Source organism: Manacus vitellinus, unplaced genomic scaffold (genome assembly GCF_001715985.3).
Source record: "Manacus vitellinus isolate BGI_N305 unplaced genomic scaffold, ASM171598v3 scaffold_20_pilon, whole genome shotgun sequence".
In the NCBI taxonomy this organism is placed as follows: domain Eukaryota; kingdom Metazoa; phylum Chordata; class Aves; order Passeriformes; family Pipridae; genus Manacus; species Manacus vitellinus.
This window is the reverse complement of record NW_021939471.1, coordinates 3,738,382-3,763,119: the sequence shown is the minus strand read 5'-3', so window position 1 is coordinate 3,763,119 and position 24,738 is coordinate 3,738,382. Positions and strand designations below refer to the sequence as shown.

The following is a 24,738-nucleotide window of genomic DNA, read 5'->3' as shown; positions in this document are numbered from 1 at the left end:
GCCTCTCTGTGTTTCAGGCATCAGTGGGTACCGTGTGACCACCACTCCCACCAACGGGCAGCAGGGCTCTACCTTGGAGGAGGTCGTGGGTGCAGATCAGACCACCTGCACCTTTGAAAACCTGAACCCTGGTGTGGAGTACAATGTCAGTGTCTACTCAGTCAAGGATGACCAGGAGAGTGTCCCCATCTCTGAAACCATCACTCCAGGTAAGGAAAGGATGAGCAGCAGGTTTAGCTACTCAAAGTCCAGTGGCTGAGCGCAAGAGCTCTGCATGCACAACTCCTCCTAGCCTGATGACAGAGGGCTTGGGCTTTACATTTAGTCTCAAGAAGCAGAATAGCCAAGTACCAACATGTGACAGAGCAGTTCTTACACCCCTCTACTTCTCTACATGGGCAGCCTAGGTTGTCTGTCACAGGGTGGTGGCAAAGAGGTGGATCTGGTGTATCCTTACACTGAGCTGGAGAGCAGCAGAAACTTGACTTAGCTCTGAAGTGCCCCAGCATCTGGAGCACAGCTGATGAGAACAGTAAGTAGGTGATCAGAGTGGGAAGCAAGCACAGGAGAAATTCTGGCAGCAATAGTGACAGAAAATCACTTGAGCACAATGGAGAGGAAAGCCAGGATTGAAAGGTCCATCACTGTAGCACTTCTGGGACACAGAGTGGTGTGTGCCACCTCACATGGTGTGCTGGGATGACTGCAGAAACCACCTTTGTAGCCATAGTAGCAAAATGCATCTCCCCAAATGGTTTCATGTCATTTTCCTGTGTGAGGGGCTTTGTGTGTTTTTGTTTGTGCTCAGCCCTGAAATGATGCCAGCTACTGTGTTTGCTTGCTCTTATAACACTGCTTTAAAATTTCCACGCTTCACTGAAGTGCTGTGTGCTCCCCAGGGGGGAACTAATACTGTGATACATCATAATTAAAGCAGTAATAGTTTTAGCCCTTCACCATCTTCTGGTGGGGGAAAGCTAAAAATGTATGTCTCTGGCTTTTAGCACTCTTTAAAGGTGATATGGTACATGCATTCCATGTGGATAAACCATGATCTTACAGAAAACTGGCATTTTTTTGCATTGATTCTGTAAAATAAGTATTTTCCTTGCAGGACATTAAAATAGAACATAACCAATACAATTAAAACAATATTTCTGTCTCATAATTCCTTTTCAAACTAACTTGAAATGATCCAACAGGATGGATACCAAGTCCTGCATCTTTGACTCACCTACTGGTGTCTGATCCTGAGGAAAAGCATCCATTAGTTCCCACAGGGTCACCTTGCTAAAGTTACACAGCCAAATCCTGTGGCTTAAATCAATACCAATGTTCTGACTTGAGCAACTGAGGGTTTGGCCATTGTCAATTAAAGATGCATCTGCCCAATTCCCTGCCCAGTTCTGTTGGTCCTAACATGCAGGAAATGAGCACTTTTAATAATAGTAATATCAATAGAGGAAACAGTCACAGCTGTGCTTGTTTTCCCTACAGAAATTTAGGCAGTATCTGGAAGGTAATTAAAGAGCATCCTTATTGAATGGCTCAGATCTGAGATTTTCAACACTTTAGCCAACAATATCAGGCACTTGGCCACAGCATGTGCTGGGCATAACCTCTGAATATGGAGATGTTGTCACTGACAGGATTCTTATCGTCTAAAGGTCATTTTTAACCATTTTACCATCTTTCCAAGAAAGTATTTTATTACTCACTGTTCACTATCATCTGTTTTTAGCACAGATATTGCAGCAGGTAGTGGTAAGTAGAACTTGAGGAATTCTGAGCCAGATCCTCAAGCCATTACAGGAGTTTGAGGCTTTCTTTCCAAGTCCAGTGTAAGTGGTTCAGACAGTGGATGATCTACCCTGAAACTTTGATGGTTCTCCCTAGCTGAGGGTTTAGTCTGATTTAGCCCCTTCAAATAAGTTGATATTTTTATGACCCCAGTGATAAAAGTTAGACTCACCATTTGAAAAAGACAAGAATTCTAGAGGGTCAATCAACTATTATTTCAGAGTTGTTGTTTTATTTATATATTAATAGACTTTGATCTCTCGTAGTCTACCTTTAAAAAAAAAAAGGGAGGGGGCTATATTTTTTGTGTTTCTATTTTCATCAGAAAATGCTGGGTCTTTATGGCTCATCATTGCTCAAAGTAGATTTGTTGCAAGTTAAGTGCCTCTTGTAGGGCTTTTGGAAAATTGTTATCTCTGTAAAGTGGAAGCACATTATCTGAGGGTTTGCCCAGGGAAGCAGCTGGAGACTGCATTGAAGGGTAAATATTAAAAGACAAAATGAAAAAAGGAAAAAGCGAAACCACCAAAACCTAAAAGCCCACCAGAAATCCTCCTTTCCCCCCCCAAGAGAAATTCTGCATATCACCTCAATTGCTTCCAAAGGTCTGTCAATGTTAATAGTGATGAACACTGCTTTTTTCTCCCTTGTCTTTCTTTGCCTCTGTGTGTCTCTGCCTTTCCCATTTGCTCTTTAACTCATTAGAGGTGCCCCAACTCACTGACCTAAGCTTTGTTGACATAACTGACTCGAGCATCGGCCTGAGGTGGACCCCGTTAAATGCCTCCACCATTATCGGGTACCGCATCACAGTAGTTGCAGCAGGAGAGAGTGTCCCTATTTTTGAAGATTTTGTGGACTCCTCAGTAGGATACTACACAGTGACAGGCCTGGAGCCGGGCATTGATTACGACATCAGTGTAATCACACTCATTAATGGCGGAGAGAGCGCCCCCACCACTCTGACACAGCAAACGGGTGAATCTTGAAAACTTCCATGTTTTGGGACGTGGGCGGTGTTCCCTGCTGGCACTGGCTGTTGGGATGGTGGGGCTTTGTCAAAAGAGGAGTTGAGCCACTCGCTGTGGGGATGCCAGACAGACGCAGCTCGCTGCTTTCTCCAAACGGCAGCTGGGGATGGGTATGTGCTGCTCAGTTTCTGAATTTGAGGCATTTCAATCCCATGAATGGCTGCAGACTTGCCAGGCTCATTCACCTTCTGCTCTTCAGATTTCCAAGATCCAGCTGGAATGGAGCCTGTGTGTGTTCACCAACCTTTAAAACTGCGATTCCCCAAAATAAGAGTGCCAAAGGGCAGAGCAGATCAGCAGACACACCCTCCAGCTGTCTGGGCTTCCAGCAGTCCATTTCTGTAGTGGCCTCACTCTTTCCACAATGCCCCAAGGGGTGCAGATGGACACCACTCCCTGAAGACATGCCAGTGACAGCCGTGCCACACTGTCAAGGGTCTCTATAGTGCATGAGCAGAGGGCAAGCTGGAAACTGGTTCTTGCATGAAATCCTGATGTGTTTGAAATTCCTGAGGCTGTAAATCCTTCAACACAAGTAGAAGTAGAGTCATAGGAAATTAGTGATATACCCTCTCCTCTCCTGTGTGTGCATGTATGGATTCTAGATGAGATTACTTTTCCATCTGTAAGCTGCTGTATGGCAACTTTAAACCTCTCTTGGCACCACATCTGTGATATGAAATCCAGCTGCTAGAAGCACATTACTGAAACTTGCTACCTTGTTTTCAAATTAGCCCCATGGGGTATATTTAAGGTATCAGGAATTGCCAAGAGGTTAAAGCGGCCTGACAGTAGTACAGACACATTTTTCTCTTAACCATAGTGGAACCAAGTGTAGTCTAGAAGTCTGTCTGCATGAGTCTGGTGCAGTAGTCAGTAGTCTGTTGTGCATGAGATACTTTCTGTGGTGATTCCCTGAACGTGCATCTTGATCAACTGTTATGAATCAGAGGACTGAGCTAGATCTGTTCTTTGCTGTGTAGCTGTGCCTCCTCCCACTGATCTCCGCTTCACTAACGTGGGGCCTGATACCATGAGAGTGACTTGGACTCCCCCGACTTCCATCGTGCTGAGCAGTTTCCTGGTGCGCTACTCACCCGCCAAGAAGGAGGATGACGTTGCAGAAGTGACAGTTTCACCCTCAGACAACATGGTGATCTTAACAAGTAAGTGGGTTACCTACGTAAGTCAAACAAATATAAGAGGCCTCTTTTCATAAAAGCATAGAATTTTTAGGGCTGGGAAAGACCCCATTGAGTCAAACCATGAACCCAACATCACCATGCTCACCACCAAGCCGTGTCCCCAAGTGCCATATCCACACACCCCTGAACACTGCCAGGGATGGTGACTCCACACCTGACCAACCTTTCTGTGAAGAAATTTTTCCTAATATCTAACTTTGACCTCCCCTGGTGCGACTTGAGGCCTTTTCTTCTTGTGTATTGTTACCTGGGAGAAGAGACCAACCCCCACCTTGCTATCCCCTCCTTTCAAGGAGTTGTAGAGAGTGAAGGTCCACATGACACAAGAGGAGGCAAAAGAAAAGTTGCTTACTCTAAGTGTAGCTGGCCAAATTCTCAGCTGGTCTAAGCCGATGTCTCGAGTAGCCTCATACAAACTCACACTAAATGGGCTTTGGCCTCTTGCTTTACTCAGGTTAAAGCCAAACCACAGGAAAGCTTTTTCCTATCAATCCAAGGACAGTGATGAATCAGGCTATTGGGCAATTGCATTGATTTGCAGCCTGGTTAGGTATTAAGAGTAAATACATATTATTCACCTGGTTTGCCAAGGACGTGCAGAGGTTCAGGGAGATGATCAGAATGTGCAAAAGGTCATTGCTCCTTTTGGCTTTGTATGCTCAGACCAGAAAATACATATTGCTTGGAACCTTACAGGACATGACGACAAACCACGGGCATTTTCAAAAAGCTGACATTAATTTTTGGTTGTATTTAAAGTTGGGCTTTTTTTTTTTTTCTTTGCCCTGGAATCAGGTTGGTTGAGCAAGAGACAATACCCACTTTCAGAATAAGAGACCAAATCTGGAGTTCATCTGAGTTCCAGTAGCTGTGTTGAAAATCCTTGGCCCTATTCCAGTTTATATCAGCTGAAGCTTTGGCCTGGTGCATAACTAAACTACAAGATAACTAGATGGGATCTTGTAGAAAACAAGTTGCTTCTAGTCAGTCTCCACAAACTGATGAAGCAATGATACAGAATTCCATGCTCCCTCAGGCTAAAGCATTGCAGGCAACTGTAATACCAAAAAAAATAACTGGCTTAAATTTTTGACTGGCCTGGAGGCTCAGATCTTCCATCAAGCAAAACCTGATTACCTCTCTTAAGAAATACAGTTAAAATTGTGTAGTTTGAACAACTTGTAGTTATTAGCAAAGAAATATGTCTAAATCCCTGTTCTTAAATTCCACAGACCTGCTCCCTGGTACTGAGTATCTGGTGAGAGTCTACAGTGTTTCTGAGCAACATGAGAGTGCACCTCTCTATGGAATCCAGAAAACAGGTACTTGGATGCATCCCAGGACATCCTTAATGTCATCCTTTAAGAATTCATTAATGGGACTTCTTAGCTCTCTTTTGTGTGTTGCCACCTTGTTGATGGGTCATCAGCTAGATGATCATCAAATGATAATCATCAAAAGCAGTGCAGATGCACATCTTGGGGAACACTAGGAAATTCTGTGTTTTCTATCTGAGAGCCATAACTGCCATTGTTTTTTAAATTGTAGACCCTGGTGTGAATGTACCCTGAGAAGAAGCCCAGGCAGAGCATGTTGTATCTGTCACCGAGTCTGTCTTGTTCCATAACTGTGTAGCAGACTTTGCTGGTCATGTGCATTGTTTTTCACAGTGTTGTCTGTGTGTGCCACACACGCTTTTCCTGCTGTCGCATTCCAGCACTTATTTATCTCACTTGGATCCTGAACACATATTTGTTTAGTTCCACAGCTGAATAGCATTTGGTTCCTTACCTGGCAGTGTCATGGTACAGAGCTTAAGGAAACGTGGCAGTGGTGATTACGACGAGTAGCTCGTGGAGCTCAGTCTCTTGTCTCTTTGCGACACGCAGGTCTTGATTCCCCCACTGGCCTTGACTTCTCGGATATAACTGCCAACTCCTTCACTGTGCACTGGATGGCTCCACGTGCCGCTACCACAGGCTACAAGATCCGGTACCAGCCGGAGCAGGGCGGTGGCAGGCCCAAGGAGGACCGTGTGCCCCCCTCACGGAACTCCATCACCCTCACCAACCTGCTGCCAGGCACCGAGTACGTGGTCAGCGTCATCGCCATCAACGGCAGGGAGGAGGGCATGCCCCTAGTCGGCCAGCAAACCACAGGTGAGCTTGAGAGAACGCTGCCTGAAAGTTGCAGTGAGGGGTTTGAGTGTCCTCTAGTGAAGGAGTCGCTGTTAAACCAGATCTTTCCTACCAGCTGGTAAAACTCAGCTCACGAGGAAGTGCATGTGATGCTGAGGTAGGGCCTGGTTTATAAAAAGGTGGGAGGACCCATGCTACTTTCAGACCAAGTCAGACCAATAGTTAGCAGAACTATTTTCATTACATCTGGTCCAATGCCAGATGGTTTTTAACCAGATACATCACTTGTCAGTGTGTGTGCACAGGGCTAAAAAGGCACACAGATGAGTAGCAGAGGAGCACGGTAGGGTAGAGTATGTAGCTGATGTAAACTGTGTTTAAATTCTCCTTTCAATTCTCTTGTTTTTCTAGTGTCTGATGTTCCAAGGGACTTGCAAGTTGCCCCTGCTGGCCCAACCAGCCTTGTGCTTTCCTGGGATGCTCCTGCAGTGACAGTGAGATACTACCGGATCACGTATGGTGAAACAGGTGAGGGCAGGCAGCTACAGCCAGGCACGGACCAGGAACTCTGTTCTGAGGCCTTAGAAAGCCACAGCAAATAGCAAAGGCAACTTTGGCTGTAGCAGACACAGAGGTGTCTTTTCTGAAGAAGAGCAAATAATTTTTTTGTCTACCAAAAAGAAAGAGCATCAGGAGCACTCTGGTGATTTGAGAGGTGGTTCTGCATGCATACTTCATTCTTTTCCTTGGGATCTCTGAAAAGCAATTTGACCCAACAACCATTGAAATCAATAGAGTCCTGCCTTCAACTTGATGCATACAGGATTGTCCTGCTTTCTATAATGATTATATTTGTTTTTCCCCAGGTGGAAGCAGCCCTGTGCAGGAGTTTACAGTGCCTGGTACCATGTCTACTGCCACCATCAATGGTGTCAAGCCTGGTGTGGAATATACCATCACTATGTATGCTGTAACTGGCCGTGGAGACAGCCCTGCCAGCAGCAAGCCAGTCACTGTCACCTACAAAACAGGTGAGACCTCATTGAACCAAACAAGACACAAAAAAACCCCAAACCCTACAGCTTTGTGTTGGCTTGTCCCCCCAGATGTGTTGCTGATCCCTGGTTTCTTTTAGAAGCCACGGGCTGTGTTGTGAGCCCATCAGTTTCAGTGGAGCTGCAGATCTTGGTGGCCCAAGATAATGGCATGACACGGAAGGGGATCGTGGGCTTGGAGGAGGGAGATCCTGTGGAGTCCAAATGGGGATACAAGCAATGTTTGACTGCTCACTGCAGAGTGGGAATCCTGTTGGGGTTTCATATCATGGAGTCACTGCTGGCCTAACACTGGTGCTTCTGATGCACTGTCATCCTGATGAGACCTGACTTTCTAACTCCAAGACTGTCACCTCACTCCTCATTCAGATATAACCTAAACTTACTCCTGCTGTAGCTGCAGATAAAGGCATTTAGTAGCCTTTAAAACAGCAAAAATCCTCAACTAATATTGATTCGAGGTCAGTCACCTGCACATCATGGTTAAGGCTTTTTTGGTCTGGGCTAGCATGAGAGACAAATAAGTAGCAACCTGTGTTTTCTAAGAAGTGCAGCCTAGAAAAAAAAGAGCAGAGTAAAATTCAGCCAGGAGACAACAGTGGGGGGAGGGTTTCCTTTACCAACATACTCAGAAAAAATATTTTTATTGCCTAGAAATAGACACACCATCTCAGCTGCAAGTCACCGACGTCCAGGACAACAGCATCAGCATCAGGTGGCAGCCTTCAACATCCCCAGTCACAGGGTATCGAGTGACAGCTGTCCCCAAGAAAGGACATGGGCCCACAAAAACTAAAAACGTCCCTGCAGGTAAGAGTGCATGTCACCTTCACCAGATCTGTAAGAATGTAAGAGGTGAACACTAAAATCTTTCTCCTGCTTGTAGCTTTTTTGCCATCCTGCTGCCTTCAGTTGGGTCTCATTCAGAAGAAGCTAGGGCAGACTTTTTGCCCCAAAAGCTTTATATTTCTTTGACACCACTGGGCTGCAAGGGATTATTCTTGGCAATCTCAGTGTCTCTGAAAGGCACCTGCATTTCAAAGAAATGCCATTGGATTTTCTAGCATCCAGCAAAGCTTCCTCTGAAATCCTTCTGAAGGTCACATAACGTGACCCTTGGTCGTAGCATGGACTCAGTCACACACACTACAGGCTTGAGCTCGTTACCGTGGAGCCTGCCAGGTCAGCTCTTGGGAACACAGTGCATTTTGGGGGATCAGCAGAGGTTAGCACTCAGGGATGCTTGTGATGCAGCTGGGGTGATGGCCAGTCTTATCCTGGAAGATGATGAAAGCTGTGTTGTACCTCCTGTGCTAACCTGCCCTTTCAGCTGTGGGGCCTTTGAGCGGGTGCTTTGCTGTGCCCTTCAGAGCAGCATGGTGCAAACTGAAGGCAAATTTGGTTTGTCAATCCTGTCTTGTTTTAATGACATTTATTCATGGTATGGCTTTTACAGGCTCATCATTCAAGGCTACTTAGAGGGCAGTTCTTTGCTGTTCTTTCTGACTAATGCTGTTTTTTCCTGCCAGATCAAACTCAGGTCACTATTGAAGGTCTGCAGCCCACAGTGGAGTACATGGTCAGTGTCTACGCTCAGAACCAGAACGGGGAGAGCCTGCCCTTGGTTGAGACAGCTGTCACCAGTACGTATTTCACTTCATGGGAGCAAAACAAGTGTTATCTGTCAATGTCTGAACCTCCCATGCAGCACCACAGTCCCAGGGAAAGCAAAAGGCAGGGGCCTGCTCTCCAGGAGAATTCAAGGTGGTCTGCCCTGTGAGAAGTACTGTGCACTTAAGTTGCAGATGCTGGCACAAACACAGTCCCTCTGCCTCAAGCACTGGCAAAATGCAATTTCTTGCCCCCTCAAAATGCTGCGCTTCTGATTTTCTTTCACTAAAGCCATGAAGTCTTTTGGGGTTTCGTTTGCCATCAGCCAATCAGTGGGTAAAATGTGCAAGGATCTCCTTTGAGGAGCTAGGTGGCAAAGGTGATTGCTCTTCAGGGACTGGACTGGGCTTGGCAGCACTTGCCCTGTGTGAAGAAGTAAGGGAAACCATGAGTTTTATCAAGAACTTGGGATGAAGCACTGCAGAGGAAAGGGCAGGTCAGTTCTGGAATTATTGTGTCTGCCTGGATGAAACTGCTCTGGTCCCAAAGAGGACACAGGAGCGAACATGTGACTCAGGGATATCTCTGATGTGAAGTGCCTTTTTAGGGACACCTTTGGGCTAGGGATTTGTCTGCATGTTAGTCCCTTTCTCAGGCTTGTAGTCAAAACCATAACTCAGCCCCAAACGTTACAGAATTGTCCTGAAGACAACAGGAGCTTCTCCATAGCCTTGCAGAGATGGGAAGAGAGTCCACACCAATTTCAAACCAACAAATTCCTGGACAAAAATCACCTTTGCCAACTAGAAAATGTAGAAAATTGAAGACTAATACAACATGGCAAATAAGGAAGTTGAAACCTTATAGAAAAGCATAATTTTGATCGAATATAAAAATAATATATCAGATCCTCCCATTTTGTGTAACAAATGGGTATATTTCTGTGGTAGCTACTCCAGACTTCTGTGAACAAAGCTCACTTACCCTGCTGTCTAGCACTGAATTCCCACCTTGCTGGGAAAATCTGATTAATTGGTCTAATTGGGAAGGGTGCCTAGCACCCAGCTGCACCTGTGGACATTCACTCCCTGTGCACTCAATACAAAACTGAAAAGTTTGTTCCCAACTGATTTTAAAATATAATAGACTGAGTAATTTTGCTTTCTTGATTAGTGTGTTAATTGGGTATTAATTTATGAAAGAAAAACAGTGGGGCTGATTCTCCTTGGGCTGGCACTTTGCACAGCAGCTTGCAACAGTGAAAGGCCAGTGCAGCATGAACCCAAACTTAGTCAGGTGGGTTCTCTGGCTGCCTTTAGCACTAACAGCCAGTTACATGGGAGAAATGGGCCTGAACATTCCCATTTCTTTTTTTACTCTCGTCCACTTTAAGGTAGCTTAATGCTGTTAGACTTGTATAAAAGGTGTTTTGGTGCCAAAGGGACTCAAAAATAGGTAAGGATTGGTGTCCTGGCTGCTTTGAAGGTGGCAATACAGGTCCTTTTGGTTTCAACAAGGCCAAGATTGCCTTCCTGCTGTCTGGTGCCCCCAAACTCAGCCTCATGGGTGTGAGCATGTGTGCAAGGTGCAGCACAGAGGAGAATCAAGTACCCCCTTGCCACGCAAAACTGAAAACTGCTTTGCATGTAATGGAAATGCTTTTTATTTTGCTCACACACAACCTGCTTTTTATCACATAACCTCTTACCGTTAATTTGCCTAACAGACATTGACCGCCCTAAAGGACTAACATTCACTGACGTGGATGTTGATTCCATCAAAATTGCTTGGGAAAGCCCACAGGGGCAAGTCACCAGGTACAGGGTGACCTACTCAAGCCCTGAGGATGGAATCCATGAGCTATTGCCGGCCCCAGGGGGCGAAGAAGACACTGCTGAGCTGCATGGCCTCAGGCCAGGTTCTGAGTACACTATCAGTATCGTTGCCATTTACGATGACATGGAGAGCCTGCCCCTCACTGGGACCCAGTCCACAGGTACACCTTCCACTACCCCCAGCAGGCCATGGCAGCAGGGGCTTCTGCCCTGTTGGGTAATGTGTGCTTCCATGTGCACCCAGGAACCCCCGGGGCAGCCGAGGGGATGCGATTGCTCTTGAGACATGGCTCAGCTGGTGCCAGGGAGCTGGTTGAGAGCAGGGTCAGCCTGCAGACACACTGAGAAGGAAGGATAGTAGGATTGGAGGAGTAGACTCTGGAGAAAGGAGGGGTGTGTGTCCAGTAGTGTCGTGTTCCTTGTCATGGAGCCTAATCTGTCATGACCTGCCCTCTCACAACGCTCTTGTCTTACCTTTGGGATGTGGGGCACCTGGAATCAGAGGTAGTTGCCAACAACAGAGAGATGAGGGCAGCTTTCCTCCCCCAGAGATCTTGGATGGGACCAAAGATCAGCAGGAAGAGCTAGAAGATTCCCTAACCCTCAGGTCTCACAGAGCCTCCAGCTCCTTCACTGGCACTGCCCTAAGGACCATGGCCCACGTGCATGCCCACACCCTGTGCTCACATCACCTCCACAAGGAGAGGACATGCTCCATTCAGGAGAGTCCCTTCTGTGCCAGGCTGATCCCACCCCGTGTAGAATGCGTTGAAAATTCCTTTGTGAAAAAGGAAAAGGAAGCTAATTGCTTGCAATAAAATTGCTTCCAGCAATGTGGAATCCATTGCCAAGCTTCCAGCATTACCAGATGTGACTTTGTTACACAGGTAACACCTGTGTAATAAAGGTCTGCTGTTCATTTGTGGATGAAAAGTTGGTGCTATAATTCCAGAGGTGGAATGAAGACAGTGTTTCCCAGTGTGCAGATTGCTATGCTAAACTGCAGCAAAGAGCTGTATTGATGAAACAGCTGGCTGACTACCTGCTAGAAATGCAAAACTAGGACTTCTTCAAATCCACCCTCTGGTTTACCTTTTGTGGGCTGTTCAAAAGCATATTTGAAGTCATTCAAGATTTTCCATTGACTCTCACGGGCTTTAGATTGAGTTCTGAGCAAAGCAAGAAGGGAGAATTGTTCTGTATTTCCATTTTATAAAACTGGAAAACTTCACAGCAATGTGCTCTAGTGGGCACTGTGGTAAGGGATATCTTTCCTCTGTTTACAACCCATGGATTACCAACAGTAAGGCAAGAAAACACTTCAATGGATGCTCCTTTTTTATGCAAACATTTGTTTATAAGGATATCAGATATGTTAGCTCATGAACAGGCTCTTGTGTGATGAGCCTTATGGCCACCACAGCTCTGCTTTTCCATTGCCTTGCTCTCTGTGTAGTAATTTACACTTGTGTAAGTGGCTGTTAAATGCTTCCCTTCTACATTTGCAGTATTTTTATATCCTCTCTGCAATTCCTGAGCCTTCTTCCTACTTACTTCTGTAAATCATCATGAACAGATAGGGGCAAGTGAAGCAGGACTAAACTATGAGCTGTGGGCTGAGAAGCAGAGCCTGGTGGAATAATTAAAACAGACGGGCCTGCTGTAGATTTAAACACCTCCCAAAGCCTATAGGTTATATCATAGCAAATGTCAGTGCTCTCTTAACTTCAGAGCCTGAAGCATCAATATCTCCTTATTTCTGCTGGAAAGTGTTATGTAGACTTGAGAGTCTCCTCCTGAATACCATGTCCCCTTCTGTGGTGCTTTATGCCTGTGCTTGCGGAAGGCACACCACTTTCCTGGCCTAAACCTGTCTCAGGTTCGGGAGAGAAGACTGTCTTATCCAGGACTGTCCTTTTTAAACTGACCCTGTGCCAATTTGGATTTTTGCAGCAATTCCACCTCCCACAAACCTGAGGTTCACTCAGGTAACTCCCACCAGTCTCACGGCCACCTGGAGCGCACCCAACGTTCGCCTCACTGGCTACAGAGTCCGAGTGAACCCCAAGGAAAAGACTGGGCCTATGAAAGAAATCAACCTTTCTCCAGACAGCACATCCGCAGTCGTGTCTGGATTGATGGTAACTCTTTTCTTTGTGTTGGGAGGAGGAGGTGTTAGGAGAACTTGAAGCAATTTCCAATTCCTGGGTCAGGAACTTCAGTTGGAGCAGAACATTACAACTCCTGAGGGTCTGACTGAAGCTGGTGGCTGGTCAGACTGCAACTACTCCTCACTGTAGTTTTGTAAAAGGCAAGTAATTGGCCTGCTGAATCTGCATTCTTCCTCATCTCCCAGCACAGAGAGACTGGATGCCTTAATCAAATGCAAATTACCAGGTTCACAATCAGGAGTAACCCAGTAAAATGCTTTTACTCATCTCTCACAAAAGAGGTCAAGTAAAGTGATCTAAGGCAGGGGGTTTCAAGCTGTGATATGGGAGTGCTCTGGCAGTCTCTTTCCTATTTTTAGGACATCTGCAAAATGTAAGTTAAAAATGCAGGTCTTTTGTGAGTAGGCTTAAATTTGCTATATAGCCATCTTCTCCACTGGAAACATTTCAGGAGTTCCTGAACTGGAAAAGGTTGAAAATCACTGCTTTTATGGTTCCTGCAATCTTAAAAAGCTACTGATCTGTTTTTAAGGAGTTTTATGAATCATTTTCAAAAATGAGCCTTAAAAAACATTCTAATCTAAGTGGGCTCATGGTCTGATGGAGTCAAGGACAAAAAACCCCATGCTATAACTTCTACCGTTCTTTTATTCACAGCAAGAGCCACCTTATCATTGTAAATGGCATCCATTAACCCTGGGAAAAATAGGAGGGAAATGAGGTTTTTTTTCCTGAAGAATCAGCTTTGAAGCACAGATTCCAAGATGAGGGATGATGAATAAGCTTTTTCTAGGATTTCTTCTGCTCCTGAGTGTGTTCATGTGCACTACTAGTATTACCAACAGCACTGTTTATCAGGGTCCATGTCTACTCTTTTATTACAGCTGGAAATAATTAGAATTATCCCATCAATCCATCCCTGATTTGAGTTATTTTAAGGTTTCATACTTCAGTGACTGAGAAATGTGGCTCCACCAAACCCTGAAGGAGGGCAGGAGCATTTCCCTTGTGCTAGTTCCTTCTCCTAACACTGTGTAACCTTGTTCATTCCAGGTAGCAACCAAGTATGAAGTGAGTGTGTATGCCCTGAAGGACTCCCTGACCAGCCGGCCAGCCCAGGGGGTGGTCACCACTCTGGAGAGTAAGTAGTGACCCTCCCCCAGTGACCAGTTAGTCCTGTGTGGATGCAGAGGCCGGGATCCTGCTCTGTGTCGGAAGCGGGCTCTGTACAAAGCTCCACAAGCACTTGGCTGATAGGATTCACAGTCCCTACTGTGCTGACAGGACATCTTTTCCTCCTGGTGCAGATGTTAGTCCCCCTCGCAGGCCCCGTGTGACAGATGCCACCGAGACAACCATCACCATCACCTGGAGAACCAAGACTGAGACCATCACTGGCTTCCTGGTTGAAGCTGTCCCAGCCAGTGGCCAGAACCCTGTTCAAAGGACCATCAGCCCTGAAGTCAGGAGTTACACTATCACTGGTAAGTGAGGGCTTCTGCAGATGCAGGCCCTACCCGGGGCATATCAGATTCTTGGATTCTAATTGAATTTCCTTGAGGAGAACTACTGCAGGAACAAAAGGAAGGAAAAAATATGAGTTATAAAGACCAGTCTCCAAGAAGAGATTGTTGAAAGACATTCTCATGGCCCTTTTGGATGGATTAGCTAACATTTATGTTTCAATCTCATTTTAGGCTTGCAGCCTGGCACTGACTACAAGATCTACCTTTACACCCTGAACGAGAATGCACGCAGCTCTCCAGTAGTACTTGATGCCTCCACTGGTAATGATCTTGTCTGACTTTTCTGCTCATGTTGACACATAGTAACCACATATGGTCAATTAGGAGTTGCCTGTATCTGATAACATTCAATGTTTACTGTGACTTAGAGCAATAGGTTTTACTCCTGAGTCTGAGAAGGGTGTCGAGCAGATAGTAAAGAATCTGCTGGTCTTTACTGCATTTGACTTGTTTCCTTTTGCTTTCCCCCAGCTATCGATGCTCCTTCTAACCTGCGCTTCCTTACAACCACGAGCAACTCCATCCTGCTTACCTGGCAGGCTCCCCGAGCCAAGATCACTGGCTACATCATCAGATATGAGAAACCTGGCTCACCTGTCAAGGAGGTTCTGCCTCGCCCTCGGCCCGGCACCACCGAGGCCACTATTACTGGTAAATGTTTTGTCTGGGAGCTCTCCATCTGAAACACCTAAATTTGAAGAGAAAGGGAAGGCAGAATTATAAAATGTGTTGGTGGTCAGGTAATAGAGATTTATTGTGGTTTCCCTTATTCCAATGCCAGTCAGTGATTTTATGACCACACCTGTCCTACAACACATTAGTCTTCACTGATCGTTCAGCCACCACAACCGAACAATCCAGATGTTTGTTTCTACTGTCACCACAGTTGTTGTCCTTTCAAGGAAAAAGGCCCTGACTGTGGCACCCTGCCAGTCACACCTGCTGGGCTCATTATATTTGGGTCTGTGATCCCAGCTGACATGGTCAGATTTCAGACTTGCTCTGAGAAACAGGAGGCTGAACTCTCTTGTCCTCCCTGAAAACCTCAGATCCAAAATGCACACACCCATGCTGTAGCCATTACCCACCTCTCATTCTGCCTCAGATCTCACACATAATCATGAAAGAAAAGCAACTCTTCATTTTAAGATGGTTTTATGTCCTTCCTCCCTCCCTAGGTTTGGAACCAGGTACTGAATACATCATCTACATCATTGCAGTGAAGAACACTCAGAAGAGTGAACCACTGGTTGGCAGAAAAAGGACAGGTAAAACAAAGCTCTGGATTGGTGTGTGACAACAGGAGATGATGTTTTGCAGTTGCAGAATACAATGTCAGGACTGAAATGATAATGGTTTTTAAAATATCCTGTTCACACCACTCACACCATGTCTTTTTCTATTGAGTCAAATAGGCTTCGTAAGAAGGTTTTTCTTTCTAGGATGCAGGAGGTACAATTCTGAAACACACATTAATTGTGTTTAGCTGTGCTTGAACGCTAAGAACAGAACAATATGCTTGGTGCTGGATTCTTGCCTGGGTACCTACTTGATAATTAAGTTAGTGTTGACACTCACATTACTGCCTAACACATGATGGCATCAAATGCAGAAACCATTCATTTGTTGCCCGTTGCATTTCCTTACTCTGCAGCCTTCACAGTATGAGACTGAGATACCTGTAGCAAGCAAAATACCAGCTAGGTATCCAAATGTGACCAAGGAGCTAATTTCTTCCTGCATACCAGTGATTCCTCTTAAACTGATAACCTGTGACTATCATTTGTAATCATGTGTAATAATTTCTTCTCAATCTGAGCAGTGGTGGTGGCTTCTTTGGGTTCCAGTGTTCAAAACTGTTGCTCAGCTGTATAAAAACTTCATACCGACACACTTCTTATGCCTATGTATGAAAGATGTACAGATATTTATATGGTATATAAATATAGAGAGAGAAATTAACTTTACAGTCACAATGAGGTCATAAAAAGTGTGTTGCATGCTGGGATGATTGCTAATATTTGCTGCCTGGAGTGGTGTACAGCACCCACTGCAGCTGTTTAATTTGCTGTTGTTGATTTGCACGCTTTGCTTTATGACTCCAACTTTTCTTTGGCCAGATGACCTCCCCACATTGATTACCAGACCACACCCCAACCAGCCTGACATCCTGGATGTGCCTTCCATTGACGAGGGGACCCCCTACATCACAAACAACAGGTATGACAATGGAAATGGTATCCAACTTCCAGGCACCTCTGGGCACCCACAGACAGTAGGACACCAGGGCCAGCAGGTCTTCTTTGAGGAGCATGAAGAATACAAGGCGGCCTGTGGCCCACCACAGCCACTCCCCTCAGGCCGGGCTCGAGGCGGCCGCTGCCCAACGTGGACGAGGCCATCGAGATCCCGGGCTACCAGGTGCCCATCATCGTGGAGCCTTCCTACCCTCACTCCCGCGGGCCCCGGCGCAACGACACCACGGGCCAAGAAGCTCTTTCTCAGACAACCATCTCCTGGAGGCCACTGCTGGAGAGCTCTGAGTACATCATCTCCTGTCAGCCCATCAGCCAGGACGAGGATACACTGCAGGTAACTGGGCTGTCCCAGCAGAGCCTCACCTGTGGCAGCACATTCCCTTGGGAGAGCAGTCCCTTTGCTATGCTAAGGGAGTGCCAGTCAGAATCAGCTTGAAGAGTCTGTTTTAACACACAGCTGAGACCAGGAAGGATAAATGCCTCCCTCCTCTCCTTCATGGAGAAGGCTACAAGATAAAACAGCTAAACCAGAAAGCCTTGAAATGCTGTCAGGACCAACATTTCACCATGGAAGGGGGCAGTCAGGGAGCTGAGTGGGAGTTTCAAAGACTGAGGTGCTGCTTCTCCAAGCCAAAGACTCCTGCTATGTCTCCCTTGGTTTCTGTTTCCCTGAAATGGCAGTAATAACATACCCCTCATGATCTATAGTCCAGAGTAGGCAAGTTTAATTTGGTATTGTTTGAAGTTCTCCGAACATCTGAGGAGAATGGTCTGGCTCCAAGATGGTCGTAGAGGTCAGTCTAAGCCTCTCTTTCCTGTGAGAGAGGTAGCAGTTAAAGGGTGTTCACTCCTCCCTTTCCAGTGACCTGGCATTGTCTCTTGTTGCAGTTCAGGGTTCCTGGCACTTCTTCCAGTGCCACGCTCACGGGTCTTACAAGAGGGGCCACCTACAACATCATAGTGGAAGCCCTGAAGGATCACCGGAGACAGAAGGTGCTGGAGGAGGTGGTCACAGTTGGCAATACTGGTAAGGAAAAACCTTACAGAGTCTGGGTGAACCTGTGCTGTCCCTGCCTCATTTCCTTTACTCAAGGCAACCTACCTGGTGCCCAGGCCTGAGAGTAGTTCAGAAAGGAAACCTCTTCTGGTAAGGAGAGTTTTTGTAGCAGGACACTGGGACAAGTGATTTGTGAGGTCTGCTGGTTTGGGATAACTGACTGTGGGACTAGAGCTATTCTGATCTGCTGTCTAATCACAATGTGCTTTGATGCTCCACAAACTCCTCAAGGTTCAGTGCCCAAGAGAGAGACTAAGAGAGCTGGTATTTGCTCCTCTGGAAGGAAGTCTGGGATCACGCTGGAGTCGCAGATTCCTGCCTGGCTGCTTAACTGCCCTGTCAAGTCACTTCCCACTGCTGCTGTTATCCAGCAGCCCTGTAGACCATCTCAAAGGCAGGTCTGGCAGCAGGGCAGGCTGCCCACAGAGATGCTGATTAAGCACCAACAGGCAGCATTTAGAAACCATGTGACCAACCACAAGTACTTGTGGTCTGAGACAGCACTTCCCACAGCTGGAGAGCCCAGAGCCCACACACACCCTGTGGGACCTGGGGCTGGTCAACAGCCCTCTTCTCCTCCTGTGTGTATTTTGAGGTGAAAAAGAAGAGGAGGAGAGGAAATGAAGAGATAAGGGTTTATTTTCTCCATCCATTCAGTCTCTCCATGCAGCTTCCTACTGCCTCCACTCCCTTGGAAATAAAGCTATTTTTCTGCTTTCAGCACCCCAGTCTGTCCTAGACTGAACCAAAACCATTAACTCTTGATCATTACATGCTGAACTGGTGGTTGTAAAACACCCACCACCAGTCAGGGCACACACCTAAGGTGAAAAATCACTGTCCAACAACATGGTCTGCTCTCCTTCTCCCATGCCCCTGCCAAGAGCTGGAATCTGAAGTGCCCCAAAAAAGTGCACGTAACCTACCAACCCCTGTTATCCCCAGCATCTGACAGCACATTTCTCTTAAAAACAGGCAGAGTCAGGTCATGGCTCTCCAGCAGCAAATGCAGAAACTCACACTTGCTTGAGATTTGGCAAATGAGAGAATAGCCTTCATGCCAGTTTTTTTAATCATTCAGCTGCTGTGACACATGCAAATGGAAAATGAATCCCAGGGAGTCTGGACTGCTGACAGAACCATCAAGTACATGCCCCTGAAGCAGCTCCATTACTGTCAGGGGATTATAAGAAGAAAAAAAGTGTCTATTCAGTGAAAATCGTTCTGTGTTTCAGTAGTTCCTATTGCTGAGTGTGATGAGTGTTTCTTCTCTCTTTTTTTTTTTTTGTTGCAGTGTCTGAAGGACTAAACCAGCCAGCTGACGACACCTGCTTCGATACTTACACTGGCTCCTTCTATTCCATTGGCGAGGAATGGGAGCGCTTATCTGAAACTGGCTTTAAACTCTGGTGCCAGTGTTTAGGCTTTGGCAGTGGCCATTTCAGATGTGATTCTTCTAGTGAGTAGCTTGCTTTTAACCACCCCCATCTCCAGTCTCCCTGAGCACTGTTGGCATGTTTGACAGAACCAGCCTGATCCAAACATGAGGCAAAGGAATGCAGGATCTGAAGTATTTAAACCAAAGCAATGTTTTGCATCATGGGAAGTGATGGAAAACTTTGGTTGCCTCTGAGCTGTGCAGCTTATCTAGTATTGCCATTCACTGCACCAGCAATGATTAATATTGTACTGATAAATTAATTTTCACCCTAGATAAATGTTTATTTAATTTTCCCTACCCTTGCCAGGCAAGGTAATATGTAAAAGTGAGATTGGCAAGACACCCAAGTGACAGTGTCTGAGTAACCATTTGAAACAACAGCTTTGAATATCAAGTTGGGGTTGGATCTTCATCTCCTGATTGTACACATTGTTACAGTGGGCCAGACAGAAGTGGTGTGGATCTCAGTGGGTGTTACAGCCAGTCTGGTTTGCAGTGCAGACAGCCTTTGCAAAGCATCTTGCAAAACCAGTTTTCTAATTTTTCTAACGCTTCTGCCCAGGGCACTAAGTTTGATTCTTTGCAGACTGTGGTTTACATGGAAAAGCGTCAAACTCGATGTAAGGGAGTGGAACAAAAGTCTGTGATTAAGCAGTTTAACACAACACATACCCGACTAATTGAAATTAGGCTTTTAAATTGTGGGATAAGCTCAGCAAAGAGGATATTTCTGTATTTGCATAGGCTCAGAGGAGTGACTGAAGGAAAGACTCTTATTTTACAGGATTAATATTTATATGTCATTATATGATACACATGGCTTACCCATTGTGTCTTGCAGCCTCTGTGATACAGTTTATACTGGGTATTTGCTCAAAAAAGAGAGTATTTAAAATATTTTTCTCTTTCTTCCTGCCCCATGTCTGTTAAATTCCCTTTCATTTCTCTTTCTTCCCTGTTAACCAACTTTCCTCTCCCTCTCCCCACTCTTTGTCACATCCTACCTACTCTTTTCCCCAGAGCCTCTAGCCATTTCCCAGAGCTGAAACAGTCCTCAGCAGTTAAAAACTGCAGCATCTGAACCCATTTCCTCCTTGGGACTTACATGAGGTGAAAAGATTCCTTCTCTTGCCCTTTTGTTGGCTCCTGAGACAATGCCAACCTGTTTCCCTCCTGCTGTGCCACTGCAGCATGCGGGATAACTCCTGCTTCTTTTTGCTCTGCCTCCCCCAGAGTGGTGCCACGACAATGGAGTGAACTACAAGATTGGGGAGAAGTGGGACCGGCAAGGGGAGAACGGCCAGATGATGAGCTGCACCTGCCTGGGGAATGGAAAAGGAGAATTCAAGTGTGAACCTCGTAAGTCTCTTTGTGATGTTCATTTGAGCTCCCATTCAGGAAATTTCAGCATCTCAGGGCTGTCCCCATTAACTTCTGGTCCTGCCTTGGGGGCATGCAGAATATCAGTGTGTCTGATTCAGGCTGGACTGGTGACACCTTCCATCTGTTCTCACAAGGGCTGAAGACATAAATCTCATATTCCTGAGCCTGAAAAGAAGAAAACCCTCTCTTGTGAGCTCAGGTCACAGCACACTCAGCCCTGCCTGTTTGTGGCCCTGGAGCTGCACACCAGGGACATGTCACTGCACTGAGTGGCGTGGATCACCCCAGGTGGACTCTTCTGCAGGGCCTGTGGCTTGAAGCTCCTCTGGACTTCATGCTGTGATTTAAAGTGTATTGCTCTTGTCAGGTCAATAGCCTCACGTTCTAGTTAAAAGTGTCTCTGGAGCTATAAAAATGACTGATGTTCCCCTGCCAGTCTGTGAGCCTCTGATCAGACACGGAGAGTGTACTGGCCATGGGCTCCCCTCTCGTCACCAAGCTGCTCTGAGAATGCTTAAAGCCAAGCACAGGCCCCACAGTGAGCTCTGCCTGTTCCTCCACAGATGAGACCACGTGCTATGACGATGGGAAGATGTACCAGGTTGGAGAGCAGTGGCAGAAGGAGTACTTTGGGGCCATCTGCTCCTGCACTTGTTACGGAGGACAGCAGGTAAGGAGCAGGGATGTGGTGAGCTGAACATAGGGAATGGAGAGAGAGGCTGTGCTTGGGTGCACTTCTACGACTGCTGGGTTTTAGGTCATGAAAAGGGCCAAAACAGGCCCATGTAAGAAAAATGATTAGTAGAAGAACTTAAGTATTTGCTGTCAGGGGCTGCGTGGTATAACATGGGAGCAGCCTCACTGGTGTTGGTGGCTCTGTAGGCACGTGTATGAATGTGGATGAATTAATGGCTTTTAAGCTGAATGAGGGTAGATCTAGATTAGATACTGAAATGAATTCTTCCCTGAGAGGGTGGTGAGGCCTTGGCACAGGTTGCCCAGAGAAGCTGTGGCTGCCCCATCCCTGGAAGTGTCCCAGGCCAGGTTGGATGGGGCTTGGAGCAACCTGGTCTAGGTAGAAGGTGTCTCTGCCCATGGCAGGGGGGTGGAATGAGATGATCTTTAGGGTCCCTTCCATTCTGTAAGTCCTGGCAGCTCCTTTGCCCTCCCACCAGTGGGGTGTGACCAGTATGTTGTGTCCTTGCAGGGCTGGCGCTGTGACAACTGCCGCAGACCCAGTGTGGAGGTGGCCCCCGAGGGCTCTGCTGGCCACACCTACACACAGTTTACACAGAGATACCACCAGGCCACGAACACCGTGAGTACCCCTTCCTTCTCTGCCCTGTCTGACTGTGAGCCTGGTCTCTGGCACAGCTCTGGGGGGTCCGTGCAGAGCTAAGGGTGAGAGGAGCTGCAGCTTCTGCTCGGGCAGGGGTGCATGAGGGCACTGAGCCAGCCAGCACTGCACAGCACATCTGCATGAGCCCCCCCTCCACACACACTCAGTGCAGGATCCGGTTGCATGCTCCGAGGTGGTAGTGCATGGAGAGATTCCCAAGCCTTCCCTTGCTGCCGGGAGCCAACTGTGCGCTCTGTGCTGGGAAAACCGAACAGCAACAATTCCCAGCCCAAAGCACGGCAGGGCCGTGTCCGTCCTGCCAGGATGGAGCACTAACCGATTTCCTTCCCTCCCGACAGAACGTGAACTGCCCCATTGAGTGTTTCATGCCCTTAGATGTACAGGCAGACACACAGCAGCCACGGGGAAAGTAACAGCGAGCGACACTGGCGGCAATGGCAACAGACAAACCAAAGCATAAATACCCATGTGCCACGGTCACCATCCAAACTGGAGGGATGCTAGCAAATCTGCATCTTCTGAGAATGGCCCTCTGCTCTGGAGCCATTTTCCCAGCTTAAGCTCAACTCACAGCTTCTCCAAGCGCCACTCTTGGAGTGTTTCAGACTTTTCTCATGATTGATAGTGATTGTCTTGGTTCTGCCCAAGGTGTTGAATACCAGTCAATATTTTCAAATTTAAAGGGAAAAAAAAAAAAGCGAGGGGGGGGAAGGTTCTAAATCACAAATTTGGTGGGGGATCAAAATATTGAGGGTGAGGGAGGGTGTAGAAATTCAAGGTTCCCGTGCTATGCAAAGAACATTTGAGTACAACATTACTGAGGTTTAGGGATAGGAAAGTCCACCAAACACTTCTGCTTTCACATAAGCGTGCAGCCAGCAATAAGATAGGAACAGCAAATCCAATCACTGTGATATTTAAAATATGCACAGTCCTAATCCTTTCTCAATGATCCTAGTATTTTTCTAGCTGTATCTTTATATCTCATACCGTTATTTATCAGTTTTGTTCCCCTGACCTTCAAGTGTTTTTATATGGGAATAAAATGTATTGAGGACACTTAGTATGCAGTTGACAAAGAGGAATTTGGTGTAATTATGATCAGTGATTATTTTTATACTGTAAGTGCCAAAGCTTTACTACTGTGGAAAAGAAAAAAACAACTCTTTTAATAAAAAGATTTACAAACCAGACATATAGTTTAAGTGATTCTCTTTGCTACCATGGAATTTAGGATGAAGATGATTATGCAGAGCGGGATTATGCAGAGCGAGATTATTCTGAGCGGGATTATTCAGAGCTGGAGTAAGAGTGCCTTGACACAAGATGGACCAAACACCCCCAGGAAGCATGAAGTAAACCTCAAGAGAATATTGGTAGAGCAGCTTATTAATTAAAGGCTTGCAGCTGCACCCCCTGCCCCTGTAGAGCGCAAAGACAGTGAGTAGGTACAGGCTTGCTTTGGGGCAACAGCGGGAAGGGAGGGAAAGGAAAACAGTCCCTGCTTTGCACGTGAACTGAGGTGTAGCAATGGTCCTAATCCAGCCAGAGACCTACATACCTAAAATTAAATAAGCTTTCAGTGGTTGAGTTGCCAAAAGGAGCGAGACCGTCCAAACCTGTGATGCTGGATGTGCTCAAGGATTCAGAGCCCAGCAGGGGACAGGCACCACCTTCGTCCCTGCCTGTGCCTTACGGGCCCCTTTCACATCTCCTGTGCTTCTACCTCATGGGACGGGGAGGGAGGTGAATGAAAAATTCCCCTCAAAACCCTTTTTAAAACAAAGCCAGTCTTTAGAACTAACCAAGTCAGCACTGAGTCCCTTTCGCTTGTGCTGCCAATGCTGCCCATGCCTGTCCAGCTTTGCAAACGCAGAGCAGGGTCAGGAAAGGTCCTGCCGCCATTCCTCGGCCCCATTCCCGCCTGGCTGCGCACGCACTGTACTGCTCAAGGCAAGGGGATTCTCTGCACTGAATAAAGCATCGCATGAAAAGAGAATTTGGCTCCTTGACATGCGAAACACACATGGCAGTTGCCTTCAGGGATTGCTATACATAGAACAACCCAAACATTTACAGTGTGATGATTGCAGCGGCAATCAGCTCTGTCCCACCAGTGTTCCAGAGCCAAATGAGCCCCTAAAATACAGGAGATCTAAAACTGCCTAGACAGAGATGCACAGAACAATACTTTCCCATTAAACTAGATTGCTATTTGGTTTTCCCAAGTGCAGGCTACATATTTTGGACCAGAGACCAATTGCAAAGATCCCTCTATAGTCACTTTGTCACTAAGTAATTCATTCACTTCATGGACACACAAGAATTACCCAGCAGAAAAAGAGTCCACCTCACCTCTGCACTCCAATGTCACAACTCTTGTAACAGCAGCAAACACCTCCCCCTCCCCACAGGAACCATTTCAAGATAAAATGGTTTAAACAGCCCATTTTCCCAAGCTCCCTGTAGAGGCTTGTCTGTGCCTTAAAGCACACAAAGGTTTACACTGTTGATAATTTCTGGATACTTTCACATTGCTGATAATTTATTTTTAACATTCAGTAGTGCAGTGCTGGGTATTTCGTCACAGCTACATCTGTTTTCATCCCATTTGAAAAGCACTAGCAGAGTGCAGCACAGAGGGTGTGGTACCTGTGAGATCTGAGGTCTCAACAACACACTGCCTTCTGGAAACCACCAGCAACACAAGGAACCAAGGTTTTTGAGGGTTCCCATCCTTCCCCCAGGCCCTACTGCATAGAGTGGCCATGGAACAGCAGCTGGACCTTAAAACAGGCTTGATTTATATCCACAATCCACTTGAGCCCCAAGATAACTAGCCCAGGAACAACCAGAGTCAGGGTTCT

The 24,738-nt window shown here is 46.5% G+C and overlaps 1 protein-coding gene across 1 annotated transcript in view; it reads left to right on the top strand.

The window, feature by feature from the left end:
* The window catches only part of FN1 (fibronectin 1), a 53,329-nt gene extending 29,459 nt beyond the window's left edge, over positions 1-23,870 (top strand). Inside the window, 23 exon segments of the mRNA XM_029959561.1 lie at positions 18-209; positions 3,815-3,997; positions 5,269-5,358; positions 5,926-6,195; positions 6,586-6,702; positions 7,041-7,205; positions 7,884-8,039; positions 8,759-8,872; positions 10,567-10,836; positions 12,629-12,816; positions 13,900-13,987; positions 14,154-14,330; positions 14,544-14,633; positions 14,844-15,023; positions 15,551-15,640; positions 16,493-16,707; positions 16,710-16,964; positions 17,519-17,657; positions 18,982-19,146; positions 20,362-20,487; positions 21,075-21,181; positions 21,719-21,829; positions 23,106-23,870. Coding sequence (XP_029815421.1) covers positions 18-209; positions 3,815-3,997; positions 5,269-5,358; positions 5,926-6,195; positions 6,586-6,702; positions 7,041-7,205; positions 7,884-8,039; positions 8,759-8,872; positions 10,567-10,836; positions 12,629-12,816; positions 13,900-13,987; positions 14,154-14,330; positions 14,544-14,633; positions 14,844-15,023; positions 15,551-15,640; positions 16,493-16,707; positions 16,710-16,964; positions 17,519-17,657; positions 18,982-19,146; positions 20,362-20,487; positions 21,075-21,181; positions 21,719-21,829; positions 23,106-23,180 — 3,563 coding nt within the window. The 3' untranslated portion in view covers positions 23,181-23,870.
* The last annotated feature ends 868 nt before the right edge of the window (positions 23,871-24,738 follow it).